Below are 22,439 nucleotides of genomic sequence, written 5' to 3'. Positions count from 1 at the left end.
ATCATCAATAGGCAATCCCAAACATGTTAAACAGCTCCCCTCAGGTGATTTACTAGTGGAAACTATCTCTGAAAAACAGACTACTTCACTCTTAAAAACACAAATTATAGGCAACATACCCATATCAGTCACACCTCATAATACATTGAATATTTCTAAAGGTGTAATTTCAGATAAAGCCCTCCAGTCCTTTCCTAGAAATCCTAGAAGGACTATCAAACCAAGGTGTTATTGACGCGCGCCATATCACAATTAAAAAAGGTACAGAGATAATAAATACTCAACATCTAATATTAACATTCAATACTGCTCAATTACCTAATGATGTCAAAGCCGGTTATCGCAACTGTAAAATCCGCCCTTATATTCCTAATCCAATACGCTGCTTTAAATGTCAAAAATTCGGTCATTCAACTAGTAACTGCCGAGGAAAAGAAACTTGCTCACGCTGTAGCCTACCTGACCACACTTTTAGAACATGTAACCTTCCCGAAAAATGCATAAATTGTTCAGAACCCCATTCTGCAAACTCTCGAATTTGCCCAAAATGGAAACAAGAGAAACAAATCCTAAATATAAAAGTTACACAAAATCTGACCTATTTCGAAGCTAAAGCGAAACTCCTAGGCTCCCAACCAATACCTAACGTTTCATGTGCAGCAGTTGTTGCCAAAAAACCAACAAAATCAATAGGAACACAATATTACATAGCTGAATTAGATGCGCAAAACTTGAAATTAAAAATTCTGAAGCCAAGACAAACATCTACTAAATCGAAATCAACGGCATCCCAAGTTACTCAACAAGCACCCAGCACTTCAAAACCCACATCAACTCAATCTAAAGCTCCAAACAATACAGAAAGTAACAAATATCTAAAATTAACTCCTCAAATAGTAAATGCTTTGCATAAAAAATTATCTCAACCTTCAAGTTTTAGCAAACATACATACATCCCGAAAAGCAGACAAAATAAATTTAAATTCCGTCAAAAACAGTTAAATGGTACTCAGCAAGACAAGCAGTTGCTTTCGGACGCAATGAGTACAGATGAAGATAATACAAATGACTCGCCAGTACCAGAAATGCAAGTAGATGAAGGGTTAGAAACGCCAGCTAACCTCATTCCCAAAAAATCAAAATTAAAACTTAAAAGATAATGGAGAGGAAAGTTTTAACCTGGAATTGTCGTGGATTTTATTCAAGCTGTTCGGACATTAAAAATTTAATAGAGGTGTATAATCCCGCGTGCATTGCTCTACAAGAGACATTTCTTAAACCAACTCATACGGCTACTATACGAAAATTCTCTCACATAAGAAAAGACAATATTATTGGAAATAAAGCATGTGGAGGCGTATCTCTCCTCATTTCAAACAGTTATCCATTTTCAAGTATCAATCTTCAAACAAACCTTCAAGCAGTTGCCGCTCAAATAACAATAAATTCGCTTATAACTTTCTGTTCTGTTTACCTTCCCCCAAACGAACATATTTCACAATTAGACATTGACAATTTAATAAATCAGTTACCTGTACCTTATGTTTTATTGGGAGATTTTAATGGTCATAATACTATTTGGGGAAGTAAAGATATTAACGCTCGGGGTTCACAAATTGAAAAATTAATAGATGATCATCAGCTGTGTTTACTGAATAGCAATCAAATAACTCATTTCCACTTTCCATCCAGAACATATCATTCTATTGATTTAGTTATTTGCAGTCCCAACATTTATACCTTACTGAACCTAAATGTTCACGATGATTTAGGTCAGAGTGATCATTTCCCTTTACTTCTATCTATTACTGGATCTGGACAAAGGAATCTTCCCGCATCACCTAAATTTAAGTTTGAACGTGCTAACTGGACCTTATTCCGAAATTCAGTTAATTTAAATGATGATTTAGTCAATAACTCTGTCAACGAAGCTACAACATCAATTACTAATGCTATTCTGGCTGCTGCAGAGAAATCTATACCGCGCACTACTGGTAATCTCCTAAGGTACCCTAAACCTTGGTGGAACCAGGAATGCAGCTCCGCTCATAAAGCACAGAAAAGAGCGTGGAGAACATTTCGCAGGTTTCCCACCATCGAAAATCTTATTATTTTCAAAAAATCACGAGCCCTAGCCAGAAATATTAGGAGAAGAAGCCAAAAGAATTCTTGGATACAATATGTATCGAACATAAATAGCAGCACCACATCCCGTGAAGTTTGGCGAAAAATTAAATCCATATCAGGTCATTATCAAAATCAATCTATCCCTCATTTAGAAATAAACAACAACAAAATATGTGACGTTAAAAATATAGCAAATGTTCTAGCCGAAACCTTCAGCAACTCGTCAAATCCAATCAACTATTCGTCAAAATTTCAATCTCACAAAAATAAAATCGAAAAAATACCTTTAAAGCCACCAAATTATCCGCTTAATGAATATAATTGTCCAATAACATTCTCTGAATTAAAATCCGCTCTCAGTGTAGCCCGACTTACAACTGCAGGACCTGACAATATTCATAATTATATGCTGAAAAACCTTTCAGATACTGATCTTCAAGTAATTTTAAAACTATTTAACAAAATATGGTTGGAGAGAGACTTTCCATCTTCTTGGCGAACATCTATCATAATAGCTATCCCCAAACCTGGTAAAGATACTAAAAACCCATCCAATTACAGACCAATAGCATTAACTAGCTGTCTTTGCAAACTACTTGAGAGAATAATTAATAATAGACTCGTACAATTCTTGGAAATCCAAAATATTTATCATAATAAATAGAGTGGCTTTAGAAAATGCCGATCAACTATCGACAATATACAAAATCTCGAAACTGAAGTACGATTAGCTTTCCTCAAAAAACAACATCTCATAACAGTGTTGTTTGACCTTGAGAAAGCATATGACAGAACTTGGCGACATGGTATTCTAATGGACTTGATCAAATATAATATTTCAGGAAACATGTTTCATTTCATCAAGAACTTTTTAGCTGACAGGACTTTTCAGGTACGTATCAATTCAATTTTATCCGATAATTTTAACCAGCTTGAAGGAGTTCCACAAGGAAGCGTTATTAGCGTAACGTTGTTCCTCATCAAAATAAACGAGCTTTTATCTATTCTACCAAATACAGTCAATGGAGAGTTATTTGTAGATGACTTCCGTTTGACTTGTAGAGCTTCATGCATGCGCACAATTGAGAGGCAACTACAACTTTCGATAAACAAAATTATACAATGGGCTGAACTCAATGGTTTTACCTTTTCATCTTCTAAAACATCATGCATTCATTTTTGCCGAAAGAGAGGAATTCACCCTGATCCAGAGTTATACATTAATCATGCACAAATTCCTATTGTTCAAGAAACGAGATTTTTGGGTGTAACACTAGATCCTAAATTAACATTTTCAGCTCACATACAAAACATACGAAAATCCTGTTATGCAAAATTAAACATCTTAAAAGTACTTGCAAATACATCATGGGGGGCAGATACTCAATCCATGCTTAGAATACATAACACTTTAATCCGTTCTAAACTTGATTATGCGGCTATTGTTTATGGATCAGCTAGAAAGTCTGTTTTAAAGTATTTGGACACCATCCATCATCAGGGACTCAGAATTGCCACAGGAGCTTTTCGCACATCACCTATTAGTAGCTTATATGCATTGTATAACGAACCTTCTCTTAGTTCGAGGCGAAATAAACTGTCTCTGAACTTTTACTTTCATATAAAATGTCATCCTTCACATCCATTATACTCTCATGTTTTAACACCATCATGTTCTACACATTTTAGCAACCGACCTGCCTTAATTCCTACTTTTGGATTAAGGATGAAAAAACTCTTGACTGATTTATATTTAGAAGATTTTAATGTTTTAGAGACTGCAGAACTTATTCCTTCTTGGAATAACATCAAAGTTAAAATTTTCGATATTTTTGAAGGTTTGACTAAGGACGAAACGTCTCCAGTTATATATCAACAAATATTTTATGCTTTTTTACAGCATTTTAATGACTTTCGTACAATTTATACTGATGGCTCTAAATTTGATAATCATGCTGCCAGCGCCGTTGTGTGTGACTCAGAGGTAATTTCAGAGAAGCTACATTCCGCCTTTTCCGTTTTTTCTTCTGAATGCAACGCTATTTTACTTGCTCTTCAGTTTATTTCTAGGCAACTGTACAAAAAATGGTTGATTTTCACTGATTCTAAAAGTTGCATCGATGCACTTAAGAATCTTGACAATAAACCTCACTCTATCATACATCATATAATAAATACATATTTAAGCCTCAGTAACAATAGCTTTGAAATACTATTTGTTTGGATCCCGGGACATGTAGGCATTCCAGGTAATGAAAAAGCTGATTCAATAGCCAAGTCAACACACAATCTTACAAATAAACCACACTGTTTACCTGACATTCGAAATTTAGTGGCAGACACTCTTACCCAACTCAGACAGACCAACTGGAATAATGAAATAAACAACAAATTACATGAGATCAAACCAGATATTAAACCATTTGCACCACTGACTAACTACAACAGAAAAACCCAGGTACTTATCAACAGACTACGCATTGGGCACACCCGCTTGACACACAAATATTTAATTTTAAATAAAGCACCTCCACAATGCAATTTTTGCAAAGAGTCTCTTACAGTAAAACATTTTCTGACCCAGTGTATGAAATTTAAATCTAAAAGACGACAGTACTTTAACTGTGACTTTCCGACTTTATCATTTTTACTTGGAGACACATCTCATCCTAATTTAATTCTGTACATCAAACATATCGGATTTTACAATTTGATTTAGTTCTAGATATAACCTAGTTGACAAATTTTAAATTAGTTTTAATTTTGAACAAGTTGCTCATTTCAACCTAATTGTTCTGATTTTAACAAAGCTACAGTAATTTTTACCTAGGTTTGGGCGCGGTATAGCCAAACCATGGCTCTTGCGCCAAAATTTACATCAATCAATCAATCTGATTTTCTTGGGCATGATTGCGTAAGGTGGCCTTCTCCGCATTTCACGCATCTGGGATCGTGGTTGCACCCAGTTTGAGTGTGAAGGAATTTTTGACAGCGATGGCATTGGGTGGGCCCTTTGCCTCTTCCTTTGTAGTTTTCTATTTTTATTTTCATACGATCGAGAAACTCGATCTGGTATATGCATTTATTTTGCTCATTTCTCTTTAGAGTAACTAAAAATAGAGGGATGTTTACTTTGTTTCCTTCTACCCTTTTCGTAAATTGGGTGACGTTTTCGGGGGTGATATTATATTCGGTCATGAGGGCTTTTTGAATGTCCTCAGTGTCGGTTTCTTTACGTAGACCTCTAATCACTACTTTGATCATTTTTTCTTCTGGGAGCATAAAAGTGTGGTATTCAATATCTTTGTCTGAGTCTTTTTTCTTAAGATTTTTTAGGTCTCTGATGATTGACCTGTATGTATCTATAGATTTTGGCTTTATGGTCAGTCTTTCGCCGACGCTTTTCCCTTCGTAGTCAGTAATATTCTGGTTTTTCATTCTTTCGTTGAATGTTTTCCATACGAAGTCCTTGTCAACAATGACAATTGGCGGAATCTTCGAGTGTTTCTTGGGTTCCGTAAAAGGAACTTGATTGTCCAAATTTGTAATTTCGAGGTTTTCTTCCTCAGATAGCTCGGAGTCATCGATGTCGATTTTCTTTCTCTTATTGGCCTTGGGGGGGGGAGGAAAATTTTCAGTTTCCATGCTACTATTTTCGTCTTCTTCATCCAAGATTTGGAATTTATTATTGCTAGCAAAATTTAGCTTAGCATTTTGTATCGCTTTCCCTACTTTTTTAATTGGGAATGGGGGAGGGGGGCATTTTTGATTGCCTTATTTTTGTTATCCTTTGGTCTTTTCGTGCCGAGTTCTAATAATCGATCGTTTAGGTCTCTATTTTCCTTAGCGATCTTATCTAATCTTATGTTAATCCTCTCATTTTCTGTGATTAGTTTGTTGATATATCCATTTAGGAGTCCTATCAGAGTTTTTTGCGATTCGTCGCTTGCCTTTGATTCGAAGTAATTCGTAATTTTATTAGAGTCCTTTCTAAGTTCATTTATATCGCATTCCTTATCGGGGGCGATTAGTAGAAGTTCTAAGGAATCTGATTCCTTTCCTAGTTTAACACTAACTTTTCCTATGGTATTGGAAGCGCCGATCGGAATCGCTGCGGGTAGTTGGTGGCCCTCAGAAGGGCCTTTAGCGGACTCAATTTCCGACACTTCCATACTCGAGGAGCCGGGGAATATTAAGCCTGACGAAATTAAATTTGCGTCTAAATTTGAGACATTTTCCGAAATTAAAATTTCCGTATCATTAAAGCTCATGTGGAGTCAAGCAGTATCCTACTGGTCCCACCCAGAAGAAAACCAAACACCTCCTAGCAGCTTCGTTGACACCGGGCAGCAGTTAGGGCTTAGGGTTTCCACTGCTAGTCGGTCAATACTTACCCGAGACGCTGGTCACACACAAAAAAAAAGCATAAAAGCTCTGGAACAAGTGGAAATACTGCAGCGTCCTACACTCAATTCGGAGCACTGCAGCAATCTGAAGGAAGCGCTGACGCCCTACTCTCAGTTCAGGTCGTCAGGCCTAGGTAGCTACCGAGCACTTCGTCGCGGAGTCCGCGTAAAGAACGGGGTATCCGCGCTGGATCGCTTCTTGTGGGAGCTAGGATATAACAGATCCTTCACCCACGACGTCTAAGGCTGGAATCCTATGAGCACCCATCGTCATCGTCATCACAAATTTGACAAGGCGTTTAGGCCCCGAAGGGGCCTTTTACCTTTCCATATGAATTGTTATATCTGAAATAGTAGCATCGGAAATGGCAGGAGAGAAGAAAAGGAGGTGTGGGCGTGGTCTGATGTTAGCTGCCCGGTGATTGGCTGAGCACGCTGGCTGCTGATCTTGAGGTAGAAGTAAGAAGATATTGATTTTAAGTGAATTTAAGATTTAATTTACAGTGTACCTGCCTTACTCTCGATTCAGGACAGTGTAGCACTGCAAGTAGAAGTTAGTTGAAGGTCTTGTTTGAAAACTGTAGATATTGTAGGAGTGGAATTAAAATCTACAGTGAAACACTGTAGACAGCAGTTAATTTGATGTATTATGCCTTACTCTCAGTTCAGGACATAATATGATGAAAATACAGTATACCTGCCTTACTCTAAATTCAGGACAGTGTAACTGAAAAAAGTTAAAGTTGAGTCGGGTTACGCCTTACTCTCAATTCAGGTCGTAACATGGTACAGTGTGCTTGCCCTACTCTCGATTCGGGACAGAGCAACTGTTAAGCAGCAGTGAGTTTCGAATCGCGACTTACTCTCGGCTTCAGCCAATGACCCTACGCTCACTACTGGACCAATGGTGGTGATGAGCACCCATTTTTTTTTGAGCGCAATATATATTAGTTTAGCCCCGCCCACCTGCTTTCCTATTGGTCGATCTCAATCGACATTCACTCCGAGTTTATATTGCGCCAAAAAGGTGCGCCCCGCACACGACTTTCGGTTTTGGTTTCTTAGAGACCAGACCGTTTTTCTTTGAGCTCCACGAGAATCATTGATTCGACCCTCGAGTTTTTTGATACGATGAGAAAGAAGGACAACTACGCCCTCATTATGAAGAGGAGTAGCCACGCCAAGAAGAAGGCACTCGCCCAACTTCGAGGTAGCGCCGCCCCTGCATCAGAGATGAGGAGGAGAAAGGATGAAGATGAAGGAAGGAAGAAAGGAGCAAATGATCGCATCACTGCCGCCCCCCCCACCGTATAGGGAGAAGAAGCGAGCGGAGGAGATTCTGCAAGCCAACACACTCACCCGGATCCGGTTTCTCCTACCAACCCCGGGGGTGCTCTTTTCAGAGCGCCTCCGCATCCCTTCGTAAGGGGGATTGCGGCAACTGGGGCGTTGGCCGGATCAGTCGCAGTTACCGGCAGCGGTGCTGCGGGGGATCTTAAATCCCCCATGCCAACACAGCCACAACATGAACAGGGGGGTGCTTTTATGGATACAACCTCCCCTAATAATGATCTTAATATAAACCCATTCGATCTAGAACTTGAGGAAATTAAAAATCAAAGAGAGGTTTATAGAATCCTATATGCTCTTAAACGAGACTACTCTAATCTTGAAACGCAACGTTACAAAGCTTCGTTAGACCTCTCATTCGAGGATCCAGCATTTATGAAGCTCGAAGAAAACGTAAAATCTCTTAGAGATAATCTAAATGTTTTCGCTAATGTAAATCATATAAAATTATTCATGATTCCAGTGGACTTTGAGTCTATGGACCAAATACTCAAAGTGAAAGAATCGAACCTACTAGCTCGGTCAAAAGCCTTTTTAAAGGCTAGCAATTACAACGTAGCCGACGAGTACGGTTTTAAACAAGTTAAACAAAAGAAGAGGAAAAATCTCGCTGCAGCCAGTGAACCCTTCTCCCCTCGGAACTTCTCAGCTCCGGTTTTAGAGGGAGAAAATCCTTCACAGGAAAATTCCTCTAGCTCCCGGCCACGAAATCCCCCTCCCTTTTTAATAAAGCCGAGGCAAGATTGGCCACTACTCCTCTCTCTCTCAAAGAGAGAAGCACCGTCCGTGCGAGCAAAACTCGCCGGACAATTCATCAAAGTAAATGTTACTAATTCTGATGAGTACCGTCTTGTTTCGGACTTTTTACTCACCAGAGGTGTCGAGTTTAAAGGCTTCGCCTTGCAAGAGGAGCGACGACTTAAAGTCGTCATTAGGGGGCTCCCTTCCTTGACGCTCATCGATGAAATCAAAGCCCAAATTGAGGTACTGGGCTTTGAGGTGCACAGCCTCACCCAACTCACAAGACAAGGTGCTAAAAAAATCCCCTATGCCGTTGTTTTACCTCCAGATCAACCCCACTCCCAATTTCGAGAGAATATTCGAAATCACCGAACTTCTCGGAGCTGAGGTCAAAATTGAATACTATAGGTAGAGGAAGAAAGGGTCCCAAGCAGTGCTATCGCTGCCAGGGATTCAATCACTCCTCTGAAATGTGCCAGCTCCCTATTAAATGTTTACGTTGTGCCCAGCCGCACCAAGTCAGGGACTGTGCACATCCCTTTAACGCACCACTCCTGTGCGCTAACTGTGGCGGGGAGCACGCCAGTAACTGGCGTCAATGTCCCAAATTTCCCGGAAAAGGGAAATATAATTCTTCTAAAACAAATAAAATTACCCAAAACAAGGGTAATAAAAATAAAAATCCTCGTGTTTCTCAACCAAATCATAAACCGAGGAATTTTCCTGTAACACAAAGTGTTACTCCGAACATTAGCTATTCAGCTATGTTGAAGGGCATTAAGCCATCCCCCAACCCCCCATAATCAAAAATTCTACACAGAGCTCCAATATTAATGAGTTCTCTGAAATGTTCAGAGCACTCACGGAACTCGGTAAAGAGATCGGTAATGATGAGCAATTACTGCAAGCCATGCAGCTCAGCTTCCCCTCTTTTACTCCTAATCACACGTATGCCGACAGGGCATACTTAACTTACATTAATTACTTAAAAGTCAAAACGGCCACCGCCGTCCCCACTCCTAAACCGTAATGTCTGATTCACTTACGATTTGTTTGTGGAATGCGGCAGGCATGTAATCGATATGTAATCGATAATAACTTCGATTTAATACTTATTCAAGAAACCCACTTCTCTAGTAGAGGTGGGTCCCCCCCAAAACTCCCCAATTATTCTATCTATTTTAATAATAGAAATGCTAGGATCGCTTCCGGTGGTACTTGCATTTACATTAAAAATAACTTAATTCACCAAAATATTTCCACCCCCCTCTTAAAAATTTAGAGGCAACTATTGTTAATGTTTTTATTCCATATTCACCGCCAATAACAATAATGTCTGCTTATCTCCCCCCCCCCCTAAGAAAAGCAGAATCCCTTTCCCGGCTGGCGACTTTTCCAAATTATTTTCTCTCTCTGCAAATATTATTCTAGCTGGAGATCTAAATGCCAAACACACCTTTTGGAACAATTCCAACAATAATGTGTATGGTAAAAATCTGTTGAAATGGGCCCAAAGCACCGGCAACAGAATTATAGCCCCCTTTGACCACACGCATAATTTCGAAGGTTTTACCAACCCCTCAACCTTGGACATTGCGTTATTCAAAAACATCCCTTATAATTATCAGATGATCACTGATAATGCACTAAATTCTGACCACTACCCTGTTATCCTAACATTAGATACAGTAACGCTCAATTTGAACACTCCGGGTCAGCTCAACACTGACTGGACGAAATTCACGAGCTTACTTAAAGATAAACATCTTCCCCCAGCAGATCTCCACTCACTAGATGATGCTGAGAATTCATTAAATATATTAAATAATATCATTAATGAAACCAAATTAGAATCCTCCACTCCTAAATTCAGGAGCAGTCCTAAAAAACTGCCCCCTGATATTAAGGACAAAATCAAAAATAAAAATTACCTACGTAAACTTTTTCAAAAAACTAAAGATCCCAACATTTTAAGGAAATTACGTAAACTCCAAAACGAGATCAAATCGGACATAAAGGAATTTCAAGAAGAATCCTGGACTAATTTTTGTGTAAACTTAAACGACGACCATACTGCATTTTGGAAGGCCCTTAAGACCAAGCGTCGGCCATTTCAAAGCACGCCCTCCCCCCTCAAGAGTCCCACCGGTACAGTTTTTCTCCCTAATGAGAAAGCGGAAGTTATTGCGGAATCGGCCAAAGAGCAATTTAAACCGCATAACATTCCCGATAATGATAACACAATCATTTTCCAAAATGCAGTAAATGACTTCCTTGATTCCCCCTTTGAAAACGAACTTGAACCTGTTCAAGTAACAGAAGTTCAAGACTTTATTCAAAAATTACATGTTAAAAAAGCCCCCGGCCTTGATAACATTTCGAATCGCATGATCAAAAATCTCCCACTTAAATTTATTCTCTTTATTACTTTCATCTGAAATTTTATGATGGAGCCGTCATATTTTCCAAATACATGGAAGACCGCACTAGTAATTTCTATTCCAAAATCAGATCAAAATCTTGCAGAGGCATCGAGTTATCGACCTATATCCTTACTGCCCTGCATATCTAAAATATACGAGTTTGTCCTTCTAAAACGCATGAAATGGTTTTGCACGGACAACGACATCCTTATCCCGGAGCAATTCGGTTTTCGTGCCAGACATAGTACGGTGCACCAATTGCTCTGGATAACAGAATCAATTCATGAAAGTTTTAGGAAAGGAGAAACCGTAACAGGTGTCTTTTTGGACGTAGCTAAAGCTTTCGACAGGGTCTACCACCCTACCCTCCTATACAAGCTCATGCAACTTGGTTTTTCGGCTCATTTTATTCATATTATCAACTCATTCATTAAAAATAGATTCTTTCGCGCGAAAGTTGATAATCACGTATCAAATCCCGCAAAATATCGAGGCCGGCGTCCCACAAGGAAGTCTTATTTCCCCTCTTTTATTTTGTCTTTACATTAACGATATCCCCCGCCCCCCGGGGCTAACAATTGCGTGTTACGTTGATGACACCGCAATATTAGCTCAGTCCAGGAAACTTTCCGTAATCATAAAGGACCTTCAAAATTACCTAGACGATTTGATGCTTTGGCTCGTTGATTGGAAAATCAAAATTAATGCCTCTAAATCCGTCGCAATTATTTTTAAAAGGAAGAATAGACCTAAATCTCCCCCCCCCTTTAACTATTTTTAATGAACCCATCCCTTGGAACAATGCTGTTAAATATCACGGTATCACCCGTGATCCTAAGCTGCATTGGAACCCCCACATCACCAAAGCCCTCGACAAAGCGAAAGCTGCGCGAGGTGCACTTAGTTGTTATATAAATAAAAATAGCAAACTATCCCTAAAATCGAAGTTATTATCATACACTTCAATAATAAGACCCATATTAGCCTACGGTATCCCGATTTGGAGCTCCCACTCCAAGGCAAATCGTAAGAGAATCCAGACTTTCCAAAATAAAACTTTACGTAATATTACTAAAGCCCCTTGGTATGTTAGGAACGAAGTTATTCACTCCGATCTTAACATACCTACTATTTTTACTTTCGCTAAAAAATTAACCAATAATTTAATTAATAAACTCCCCCAAATTCCTAATGATGCTATTCAAAATATCCCTGCTTATGACCCATCCAAGCCCTCTTCAGCCAAACGGCCAAGGGCGATTTTAATTATTAACGACGATGATACTATTCCAATTAAAAGAAAGCGAAAGTAAAATATTTTCAAAATTCTTATTCCTTATTTTTTCTCCTTTCATGCAGCTGCCTATTCCTATTAATATTTAGAATCTGAGTACCAGCCTAATAAAAGGCTTTAGCTCATTCATCTGAGTGAAAAAGTTTGAAAATTCGGAGCGGTTTAGGGTAGTTTAAGTAGTGGGGCTTTCATCTAGTCGTTTAAAGGTTGAAGTAAAACATCAGAGAACAGGGTTCTTTCCCTGTAGGATAGTGTTTAGAAGCAAAATCGCCTCTTCATTTTTGAGTAGCTCCTGCAGCTCCTTAATGATGGTAACAAGTCGAATAGATGTTGAGACTGGTGTGGAGTTTTTCCGGTGTTCTTGGAATTTTTTCCTGGGGCGGGCCTCGCACCCAGAAAAATTTGCAGTGTGCTCTTTGCTGCAGTTGCAGCATCTCGGAGGAGTTGTCTTTTCCATGAGGCATTCATAGGAGAAGTGGTTTTCGGCGCACTTCAGGCATCTCGGCTCAGCCGAGCATGCGCTTTGTGCATGGCCGAAGCCCTGGCATCTGTTGCACTGGGTCATCCCTCTGCCGCCGCGGAACCTTTCGATGATCACAGGGAACTTCTCGATCTGTTCAAGGTGGAATACTCGATGCTGATTTGTCGAATCTTTGATTATCACTAGGAATAAGGGGAGGAGCCTACAGGCCCCGCCCACCCATTTCTTGAACTGAACTATTTTGATGATATCAATGCTAAGTTTCACAATTTCTCGAGAAATTAGGGTTGTATCAAAGTCCTTTGGGATGCCACGAATAAGAAACTTTCTATTCCTTATCATTGGAGCTGGTTTAGCATCAGTGATGGTTTCTTTCATGGGCTCGGGTACATCTGGAATCGGGAGGGGTGTAGAAGTAGGGTCAGAGCGCTTTCTCTTCTTCTTTTTCCTCTTTTTTTCCGGTCTATTGGATACAGGATTGATTTTTGTTGCAGTTTCAGAGGCTTTCGCCTCATCCATTGCTTCAGGATCAGTAGGATTTTCCTCGCTGGTGGATTCGGTGGCTTTCACAACCTCCATCAGTTCGGGCTCAGGTGTGATTTCTGGCCCTAAAAAGGGCCTTTCTTGAGTTGGAGTAGAGGCGGCTGTCCTTTCTGACTTGATTTCTCGGAAAGACTCAGCAAAGCTGATATTTTCCCAGTAGTGTTTACTGATTCGGTCAGTCGGTCCCTCTGCGATGGGTTTTATGGCCTCGTGCGTCTCAGCATTTCCCAGGGCCAACTTGATTTGGTAATTGGAGTCAACTTCACTTTGGGCTTCGATCCTAACCCTCGCTTTGAGAGTTTGGAGGTCCTCGGGTGATTCACGGCAGGGTCGGTAAACCTTCCCTCCGCGGCTAAGATGCTGTGTAGACATGGAAGTTAGAGCTCGGTTATAACACAACCTTACTCTAGCGAATCTCGAGCTGGGACCTCATGCAGCTGCGTGGCTACCGCACCCTTTTATCGGAGGCGGTTGCCCGTAGCAACGAAACTTGTTTACAGAATGAGAGAACATTTTTCTCCTTCCCCCAGTAGACTCCCCCATCCATTGCCGAAAGTATGATGGATACATCCTCCTTAATTGATTTCACCAACCCATTCGATCGCGAATTGAAAGAGTTAAATGACCAGAGAGAATTGTATAAAATTCTATACGCTCTCAAAAGAGATTATTCAAATCTAGAAACCCAACGATATAAAGCGTCGCTGGATCTCTCATTTGAGGATCCAGCATTCATTAAACTCGAGGAGCAAGTAAAATCTCTTAGAGATAATCTGAATGTTTTCGCTCGAGTAAACCATATTAAATTGTTTATGATTCCAGTGGACTTTGAGTCTATGGACCAAATAATTAAAGTGAAAGAATCGAACGTACTCGCTCGGTCAAGAGCCTTTTTAAAGGCTAGTAAATCTAATGTAGCCGACGAGTACGGATTTCAACCAGCAAAACAAAAGAAGAGAAAAAAATCTCGCTGCAGCCAGCGGAATCTTCTCCCAACAGAATTTTTCAGCTCCGGTTCTTGAAGGAGAAATTCCAAATTCAAAGGAAAATTCCTCGAACTCCCGGCCACGGAACCCCCCTCCCTTTTTAATTAAACCGAGGCAGGATTGGCCACTACTCCTCTCTCTCCTAAAGAGAGAAGCACCGTCCGTGCGTTCAAAACTCGCCGGACAATTCATCAAGATCAATGTCAACAATGCTGATGAGTATAGGTCAGTCTCAGACTTCCTACTCACCAGAGGTGTCGAGTTCAAGGGGTTTGCCCTACAAGAGGAGCGACGACTTAAAGTCGTCATTAGGGGGCTCCCTTGTCTGACACTTATAGATGAAATCAAAGCCCAAATTGAGGTAATGGGCTTTGAGGTGCATAGCCTCACTCAACTCACCAGACAAGGTGCCAAAAAGACTCCCATGCCCCTATTTTACCTCCAGATTAACCCCACTCCCAATTCCGAGAAAATTTTCGAAATTACTGAACTTCTCGGAACTGAGGTTAAATTTGAGTACTATAGAGGCAGGAAAGGTCTCAAGCAGTGCTTCCGCTGCCAGGGATTCAATCACTCCTCAGAAATGTGCCAGCTACCTATAAAGTGCCTACGTTGTGCCCAGCCGCACCAGGTCAGGGACTGTGCCCATCCCTTTAACGCACCACTCATGTGCGCTAACTGTGGCGGGAAGTACGCCAGTAACTGGCGGCAATGCCCCAAATTTCCCGGTAAAGGGAAAAATAACTATTCTGAAACAAAAACTGCCCAAAACAAGGGTAGAAACAATAAAAACAAAAATTCCCCGGTTAAGCAAACCACTCAAAAACCAAGGAATTTTCCTGTTGCGCAAAGTGTAACCCCCAACATCAGCTATGTTGAAGGGCATTAAGCTTACCCCCCACCCCCCTATTATTAAAAATTCCATCCCGAGTTCCAATATTAGTGAATTCTCTGAAATGTTCCGAGCACTCCTGGAAATCGGTAGAGAGTTCGGAAACGACGAGCATATATTGCAGGCCAACTCAGTTTCCACTCCTTCAATGCTAATCATACATATGCCGATAGAGCATATCTTACTTATATAAGTTACTTAAAAGTTAAAACGGCCACCGCCGTCCCACCTCTAAACCTTAATGTCTAGTTCACTAACGATTTGTTAGTGGAATGCAGCAGGTCTACGAGCGAAATTCTATGAATTTCGAGATTACATATTAGATAATGACTTTGATATTATCCTAATACCAGAAATTCACTTCTCTAATAGAAGTGCCCCCCCCCAAAAAAAAAACTCCCTAATTATTCCATCTATTTTAATAATAGAAATAATGCTCGTATCACCTCTGGCGGAACGTGCATTTATATTAAAAATAGTATTATTCACCAAAATATCCCCACCCCCTCTCTTCAAAATTTAGAGGCGACTATTATTAAAATTTTTATTACAAATTCACCGCCACTAACAATAATATCCGCTTACCTCCCCCCCCCCAAAGAAAAGTAGGATACCTTTTCCGGCAGGCGATTTTTCTAAATTATTTTACCTCTCAGCAAATATCATTCTAGCTGAAGATCTAAATACCAAACACACCTTTTGGAATAATACTTCCAACAATGTGCATGGTAAGAATCTGTTGAAATAGGCCCCTTTGACCACACGCATAATTTTCTAGGTTATATCCACCGTTCAACCTTGGACATTGCGTTATTCAAAAATATCCCTTATAATTATCAGATGATTACTGATAATGCACTAAGTTCTGACCACTATCCCGTTATCTTAACATTAGACACAGTAACGCTCAATTTGAACACTCTGGGTTAGCTCAACACTGACTGGACGAAATTCACGAGCGTACTAAAAGATAAACCTCTTCCCTCAGCAGATCTCCATACACTAGAAGATGCTGAGAGGTCACTTAACATTTTAAGTAACATTATTAACGATACAAAAATAGAATCCTTTACTCCTAAATTCAGGAACAGTTCCAAAAAACTACCATCTGATATTAAGGACAAAATCAAAAACTATCTACGTAAGCTTTGGCAAAGAACTAAAGACCCCAATATTTTAAGAAATTTAAGTAGACTCCAAAACATGATCAAATCGGAGTTTAAAGAATTTCAAGAAGAATCCTGGACTGATTTTTGTAAAAGTTTAAATGACGATCACATTATTTTGAAGGCCCTTAAGACTAAACATCGGCCTTTTCAAAGGATGCCCCCCCCCCTTAATGCCGGTACTGTTTTTCTCCCTAATGAGAAAGCGGAAGTTATTGCGAACTCGCTCCATGATCAATTTAAACCGCATAACATTCCCGATAATGATAATACTATCATTTTCCAAAGTGTAGTGAATGACTACCTTGATTCTCCCTATGAAACAGAACTTGAACAAGTTACAGAAGTTCAAGATAATAGTTCTTGATAAAATTTCGAACCACATAATCAAAAATCTCCCCCTTAAATTTATTCTTTTTATTACTTTCATCATTAATTTCATAATGGAGCGGTTACATTTTCCAAATACTTGGAAGACCGCATTAGTAATATTTATTCCAAAATCTGATCCACTTTTTGTTACAGATTTACTCAGAGTCTCTGAAGTCATGGACTTGGTTTAGCTCCGCTAACCGTGTGGGCCAGCAACAACAACATTCCAAAATCTTGCAGAGGAATCGAGTTATCGACCGATATTCTTTCTGTCCTGCATATCTAAAATTTACGAGTTTGTCCTCCTAAAACGCATGAAATGGTTTTGTACGGACAGCAACATCTTTATCCCAGAGCAATTCGGTTTTCGTGCCAGACGTAGTACGGTGCACCAATTGTTCAGGGTAACAGAATCAATTCATGATAGTTTTAGAAAAGAAGAAACCGTAGGAGGTGTCTTTTTGGACGTGGCAAAAGCTTTCGACAGGGTTTATCACCCTGCCCTCCTTTACAAGCCCATGCAACTTGGTTTTTCGGCTCATTTTATTCACATTATCAACTCATTATCATTTCATTAAAAATAGATTTTTTCGCTCAAAAGTTGATAATCACATCTCAAATCCCAAAACTATTTAGACCGGCGTCCCACAAGGCAGTCTGATATCCCCTCTTTTATTTTGTTTACACATTAATGATACCCCCCCCCGGGCTAACAATTGCGTGTTACGCTGACGATACCGCAATATTAGCTCACTCAAGAAAACTTTCCATAATCACAAAGGATACTTAGACGATTTGATGCTTTGGCTCGTTGATTGGAAAATCAAAATTAATGCCTCTAAATCCATCGCAGTTACTTTTAAACGAAAGAAAAGAATTAACTCTTTTCCCTCCCCTCCCCCTAACCATTTTTAACGAACCCATTCCATAGGACAAAAATGTTAAATATCTAGGAATCACCTATGGACGAAATCATATCACTAAAGCTCTCGACAAAGCGAAAAGTGCACGAGGAGCAATCAGTTGCTATATTAATAGTAAAAACAAATTATCTCTGAAATCAAAGTTATTATCTTACACTTCCATCATTAGACCCATTCTCACTTATGCTATTCTAATTTGGAGTTTCCACTCCCCGGCAAATCGTCAGCGAATTCAGACCTTTTATAATAAATCCCTGCGTATTATTACGAAAGCCACTTGGTATGCTCGAAATGATGTGATTCACTCCGATCTTAATATGCCCACAATTTTCTCTTTCGCTAAAAAATTAACTTATAATTTAATTTAACCCTTTCGCACCCCACGGGACATGTGCTGTCCCAGTCTGGTAAATTTTTGATATTACGGCTGGGACAACATAGTATGTCCCAGTTACTGAAAAATATCTAGGACAGAAAATAACGCCCACTTTGGTCTCCAAACCGATTTTAAGGCCGTCTCATCGTTCTGAGGTCATTAATTTCTCACGTCAATAATTCTAGATCTAATCAAGCAAGGGGTGTTATTCGTTAGCTCATATTTGTTATAATCCGTTCTATGGTTAAAATAGGGGGTTTTATCGAAGTTTTGATAGTTGGAGAACTGGTTAAACTTGGTTCTATTTTGGGGGGGGGGTTTGGGAAGTTTGGGCACCCTCTGTAGTTTGCCGGGTGTTCCCCTTGACAATTGGCACATCTAGGTGCGCTAGTTCTTCCAGTAATATGGCAGTAAGAAGAGAGGTGATCTTCGCCACATTTAACGCATTTGGGTGGCATTTGACAAAACTTACTGGAGTGTTTCCATAGCTGGCATCTATGGCATTGGGATATGAATGAGTTATTTTTGAATTTTTCGACTGTGATTTGAAAATAACCGAGTTCATTAATTTCTAGTAACTTGTAGGACAAGGAATTGTTTGGCATTTTAACTAGATAAAGGGGGAGTAATCTGCGATCTCCCTTGGGGTATCTCATTTGATTTATTTCTATGGGGATGAAATTTATTTTATTTAAGTCCTCTGTAATTTTTTCGATCGAGATGTTTAATGGTAATCCTCTGATTACGAATTTAAGGGGTCTGGTGGCTCGGGGGTTTATAATGTAGTGGTTAATTTTTTGATCAATAAGGAATTTGGTAGTAAGTCTGTGTTGCTCGGGTGTTTTAACGAAAATCTTTAGATGATTTCCCGTTGGCTTGCCAGTAATTTTGAAGTTTAGGGAGGAGTTAAGAAATTCTAGTAATTTAGCGAAAGGTTGATCGGTTTGTATGATAATAGCAGGTGGGTTGGGGGGTGGAGGTTGCGGGGGAGCATTACTATAATTATTATTATCATGGGGAGGATTATTATCTCCCGTAATGTTGTTTCCATTTTGATTCGATTGCGGGAGGTTGAAATTATTAGCTGAATTATCAGCATAGTTAAGGGGGGCGAAAGAATTCGAGCAATTATTACTCCTTTTTTTATTAGAAGGATATTCTTCATAGGTGTTAGGGAAGCAGACCCTTTTTGACATTTTAGAGAAGGGGGTGGGATCATAATTTTTGTTAAATTCGTTCTGAAGAGTGCGCATTATAATATCAATTTTATGTTTGGTAGCAATCTCGAGAGGTTGCGTCATATCTTTAATCATAAAATCATTAAGACATTCATTAAAAATAGGATCAAATTGTCTAGTTATGTTTGAGAAGGAAGATAAATTTTGATCTGGGGTAATAATGAAAGGATAAGTATCATGCACTAAACAAAATTTGCTCAGATTAAAAGAGTAATCAGTATTCAGAATGGACTCACCCATTTGACGAAGAATGTTGTTTGTCTTTATTGTGAGCGAGTTACAGTTCTCCATGGTGAAAGATTTTTTTCCTTTTTAGTACTGCACTTTTAGAATAAAAGTTTGTAGTGCTTTATAGTTTTTGATGCGCGCACAAAGTTCGTAGACATATTCCTTGGGCACTGGTAATGGTAGGTTTTTAATTTGATTGAACGTTTTGGCATTGTCCACATTAGGTTGTATACCATGTGATAAAACATGTTCGTAGATGTCATAATAAGTGGGCCAGTTGCGTCTTTGTATTGCGGGTATGGGGGCCCGTCGTTGAACGGGAGAAAAAGAAGTTTCTCCTCTTCTTCGATTGGTAGGGGGAGCACAGGTGTCTCTAGTAGATGTTGAGATGGTCCCTCAATAGGCTTGGTAGGAGTGAAGCCGGGGGGGGGGGTTGAATACCGCAGGTGCAAACTCGCCTTCTCTGCATATAATTCTATTATACAATTTCGCCATCCTTTGTTGTTCGTAGGCGTTTGTTTTGGGTGGGGATGGAGAAGTATTCATCCTATTGTGTTGAGATGATGATGTAATCCCTTGTGGTTGTTGATCAGGGTGAAGGGATGCGTGTTTGTTTACATCTATAGAGGATGGGGAGAGTGAATAATGGTTCGGCCGTTGCTCGTAATTACTGAGATGGGGGCTTTCACCTTGATTTTCATATAAGTCCATTATCAAAGACGATGATGATGAATTTATTGAAGATCTATCACAATCGTGTGCATTGTTTTCATAATTCGTAGAATGATTCTGCTGCGGGGAGCGCCGCATGTTTCCCAGCTGAGGGGAGAAAAACAAATCCGAAACTATCGTCGAACGGAGAGAGGGAAAGGGACGTCTGCTCTCTTCCGTGGTTTATTTGGGAATCTCTAATCAAGCAAGCGACAACATGCTCCGGACAGCGAATAAATATTTTCGAGTGGTAGTTTACTAATTGTGATTATTGTTTTAATAAATTCAGTTTATTAGGTTTTCAACCACCACTATTTCTAAATTCGAACGCTCCTTCCTCTGATAAAGGGTCGAAATGAGTCAAAAGATAATTTACCCTGAAAACAACTTGAGAAAGCTCGCTTATATTAGTGAGCCTTCTGAAAACCCTGTAGAGGAGACCGGCGATGAAGTCGTGTCACCCAATCATAATAATTTGTTTGATGATGAAGTTGAGCTTCAGAACTAGAATCCAACGTCATTTTCATGGTCCTATCCAACTAACTTTGCACCACGAATACCACTAGTTAGTTACTTCAAGGGCCAAGCAAATTTCTCTGTTAGCAACGAAGCTACCAAAGTGTAGTCTTACTTCAAGATCTTTCCCAAAAGCTTATTCATTTACACTGTCCAATGTACGAACGAAAGTATACAAATGGAAAGAAAGAACATTTGGAAATGCGAACAAGGAAGTCAATAAGCAAAGGCCCTCTTCCTCCAAAACTATATCATCATCATCATCAACAACAGACTTTTCAATGTTGGAAATCATTTCCCAATTGAAGGAAAAACGCGCAATAGATGTGCATGGTGCGTAAAAATGAATAAAGAGGCACGCTCGAAAATAGTGTGCACCTCTTGCTACGTAGTAGCACTGTGCAAGAACTGTTTCCAGCCCTACCACACCCTCAAGAAATCCAGACTATAGATACTGTTGTTCCTCCACTACTTTCAATTTTTTACCTTTCTTATTTTGTAACTGTTAATTTCGAAAAGTATTTATTAATAAATATGTTAATAAAAATGATAACACAAATGTACATGAAAATGTTAATAAAAAAACGTTGTCTAAAATAATCATCAAAATGTTAAGTAAAATGTCAATAAAAATGAGTTATTGACTCTAGAATTCCGGCCGGGACATACCCTGTCCCGGGATTTAAATGCTTTGGGCTTACGCGGGACATATGCTGTCCCATCAATGAAGCTTGTGAAATAATTGTTATTGATGGTGTGCTGTTATGGGGACGCTTGCCTTCAACCTTTTAGGCATAAAAGCTATTTAATCTAATAATCGCTTGGAGGAGAAATAACTGATCCCGTCAATGGGGAGCACTCGGTCTAATTTTTCGCCGTATTGAAAAGGTTAAACACTCCCCCTAATTCCTAATGAAGCAATTCAAAATATCCCTGTCTATGATCCATCCAAGCCCTCCTCAGCCAAAAGCCGAACAAGGACAACTGCATATAACCAATAAATCTTACCGTTTATTAGTTTTCTGGTCAAGAAAAGGATTAAAAACTGAAAAGATTTTCAAAATGGATGAATTCTGAAAAAATAACATGTTTGAAAAATTGAAACAATTTTATTTTAATTGTAGACTTCCAGAAATCGTGGATCAGCCATATGCGCATTGCATGTCAATAATGAACTCGCAATGCATTTTAGATGCGCGAAAAAAAAAATCAAATGTCATCTGGATTCAAAAATTAAATCTAATTATCAAGATATTACTTTCCTATTTAGTAAGCAGAAAGGATTGTTATATTTTTTTACAAAATAAATTCCAGTTTACCTTCAAAATTTATATTTTTAAATAGTAAATATGCAAAAAGTCGTATTACGATTTTTAATGAAATTGCCTGTTGACATGTCTTCTAATGTAAAATTTTTTTTTCCATCTAATTATGTTGATTCTGATTCACTTCGCTTCTATTTTATAGCCTATAAATGATATTAATTACATTGTTAGTGATAATTCATCAGATTAGATCTTAATGATTATTCCATTTAATTCAATCCATCTTCTGACTCTGAATCTTTTCTCTCCGATTATTATTTATCCACATCTGAGCATAATTTAGGGTCCGATTCAGATGGAGAATTAAGTAGTGAAATGAATTTAAAAGGTGAATTACGGAA

The 22,439-nt window shown here is 39.2% G+C and overlaps 1 protein-coding gene across 1 annotated transcript; it reads left to right on the top strand.

Annotated features, from left to right (window-relative positions):
• The first annotated feature begins 2,941 nt into the window (after positions 1–2,941).
• LOC147803154 (uncharacterized) lies at positions 2,942–5,006 on the top strand. The gene has a single exon (XM_087153492.1). The coding sequence runs from the start codon at positions 2,942–2,944 to the stop codon at positions 4,844–4,846; it is 1,905 nt and encodes a 634-aa protein (XP_087009618.1). The 3' UTR covers positions 4,847–5,006.
• Positions 5,007–22,439: the final 17,433 nt, after the last annotated feature.

Source organism: Parasteatoda tepidariorum, chromosome 10, assembly GCF_982258835.1.
Source record: "Parasteatoda tepidariorum strain Cologne lab strain chromosome 10, Ptep-v5.0, whole genome shotgun sequence".
Classification (NCBI taxonomy): Eukaryota; Metazoa; Arthropoda; class Arachnida; order Araneae; family Theridiidae; genus Parasteatoda; species Parasteatoda tepidariorum.
The sequence above is the reverse complement of the archived record's forward strand: the minus strand, read 5'-3'. Positions and strand labels throughout refer to the sequence as shown.

What these genes read in the sequence shown, in the direction of transcription:
- LOC147803154 (XM_087153492.1), top strand. Translation starts at nt 2,942, where the DNA reads ATGGACTTGATCAAATATAATATTTCAGGAAACATGTTTCATTTCATC.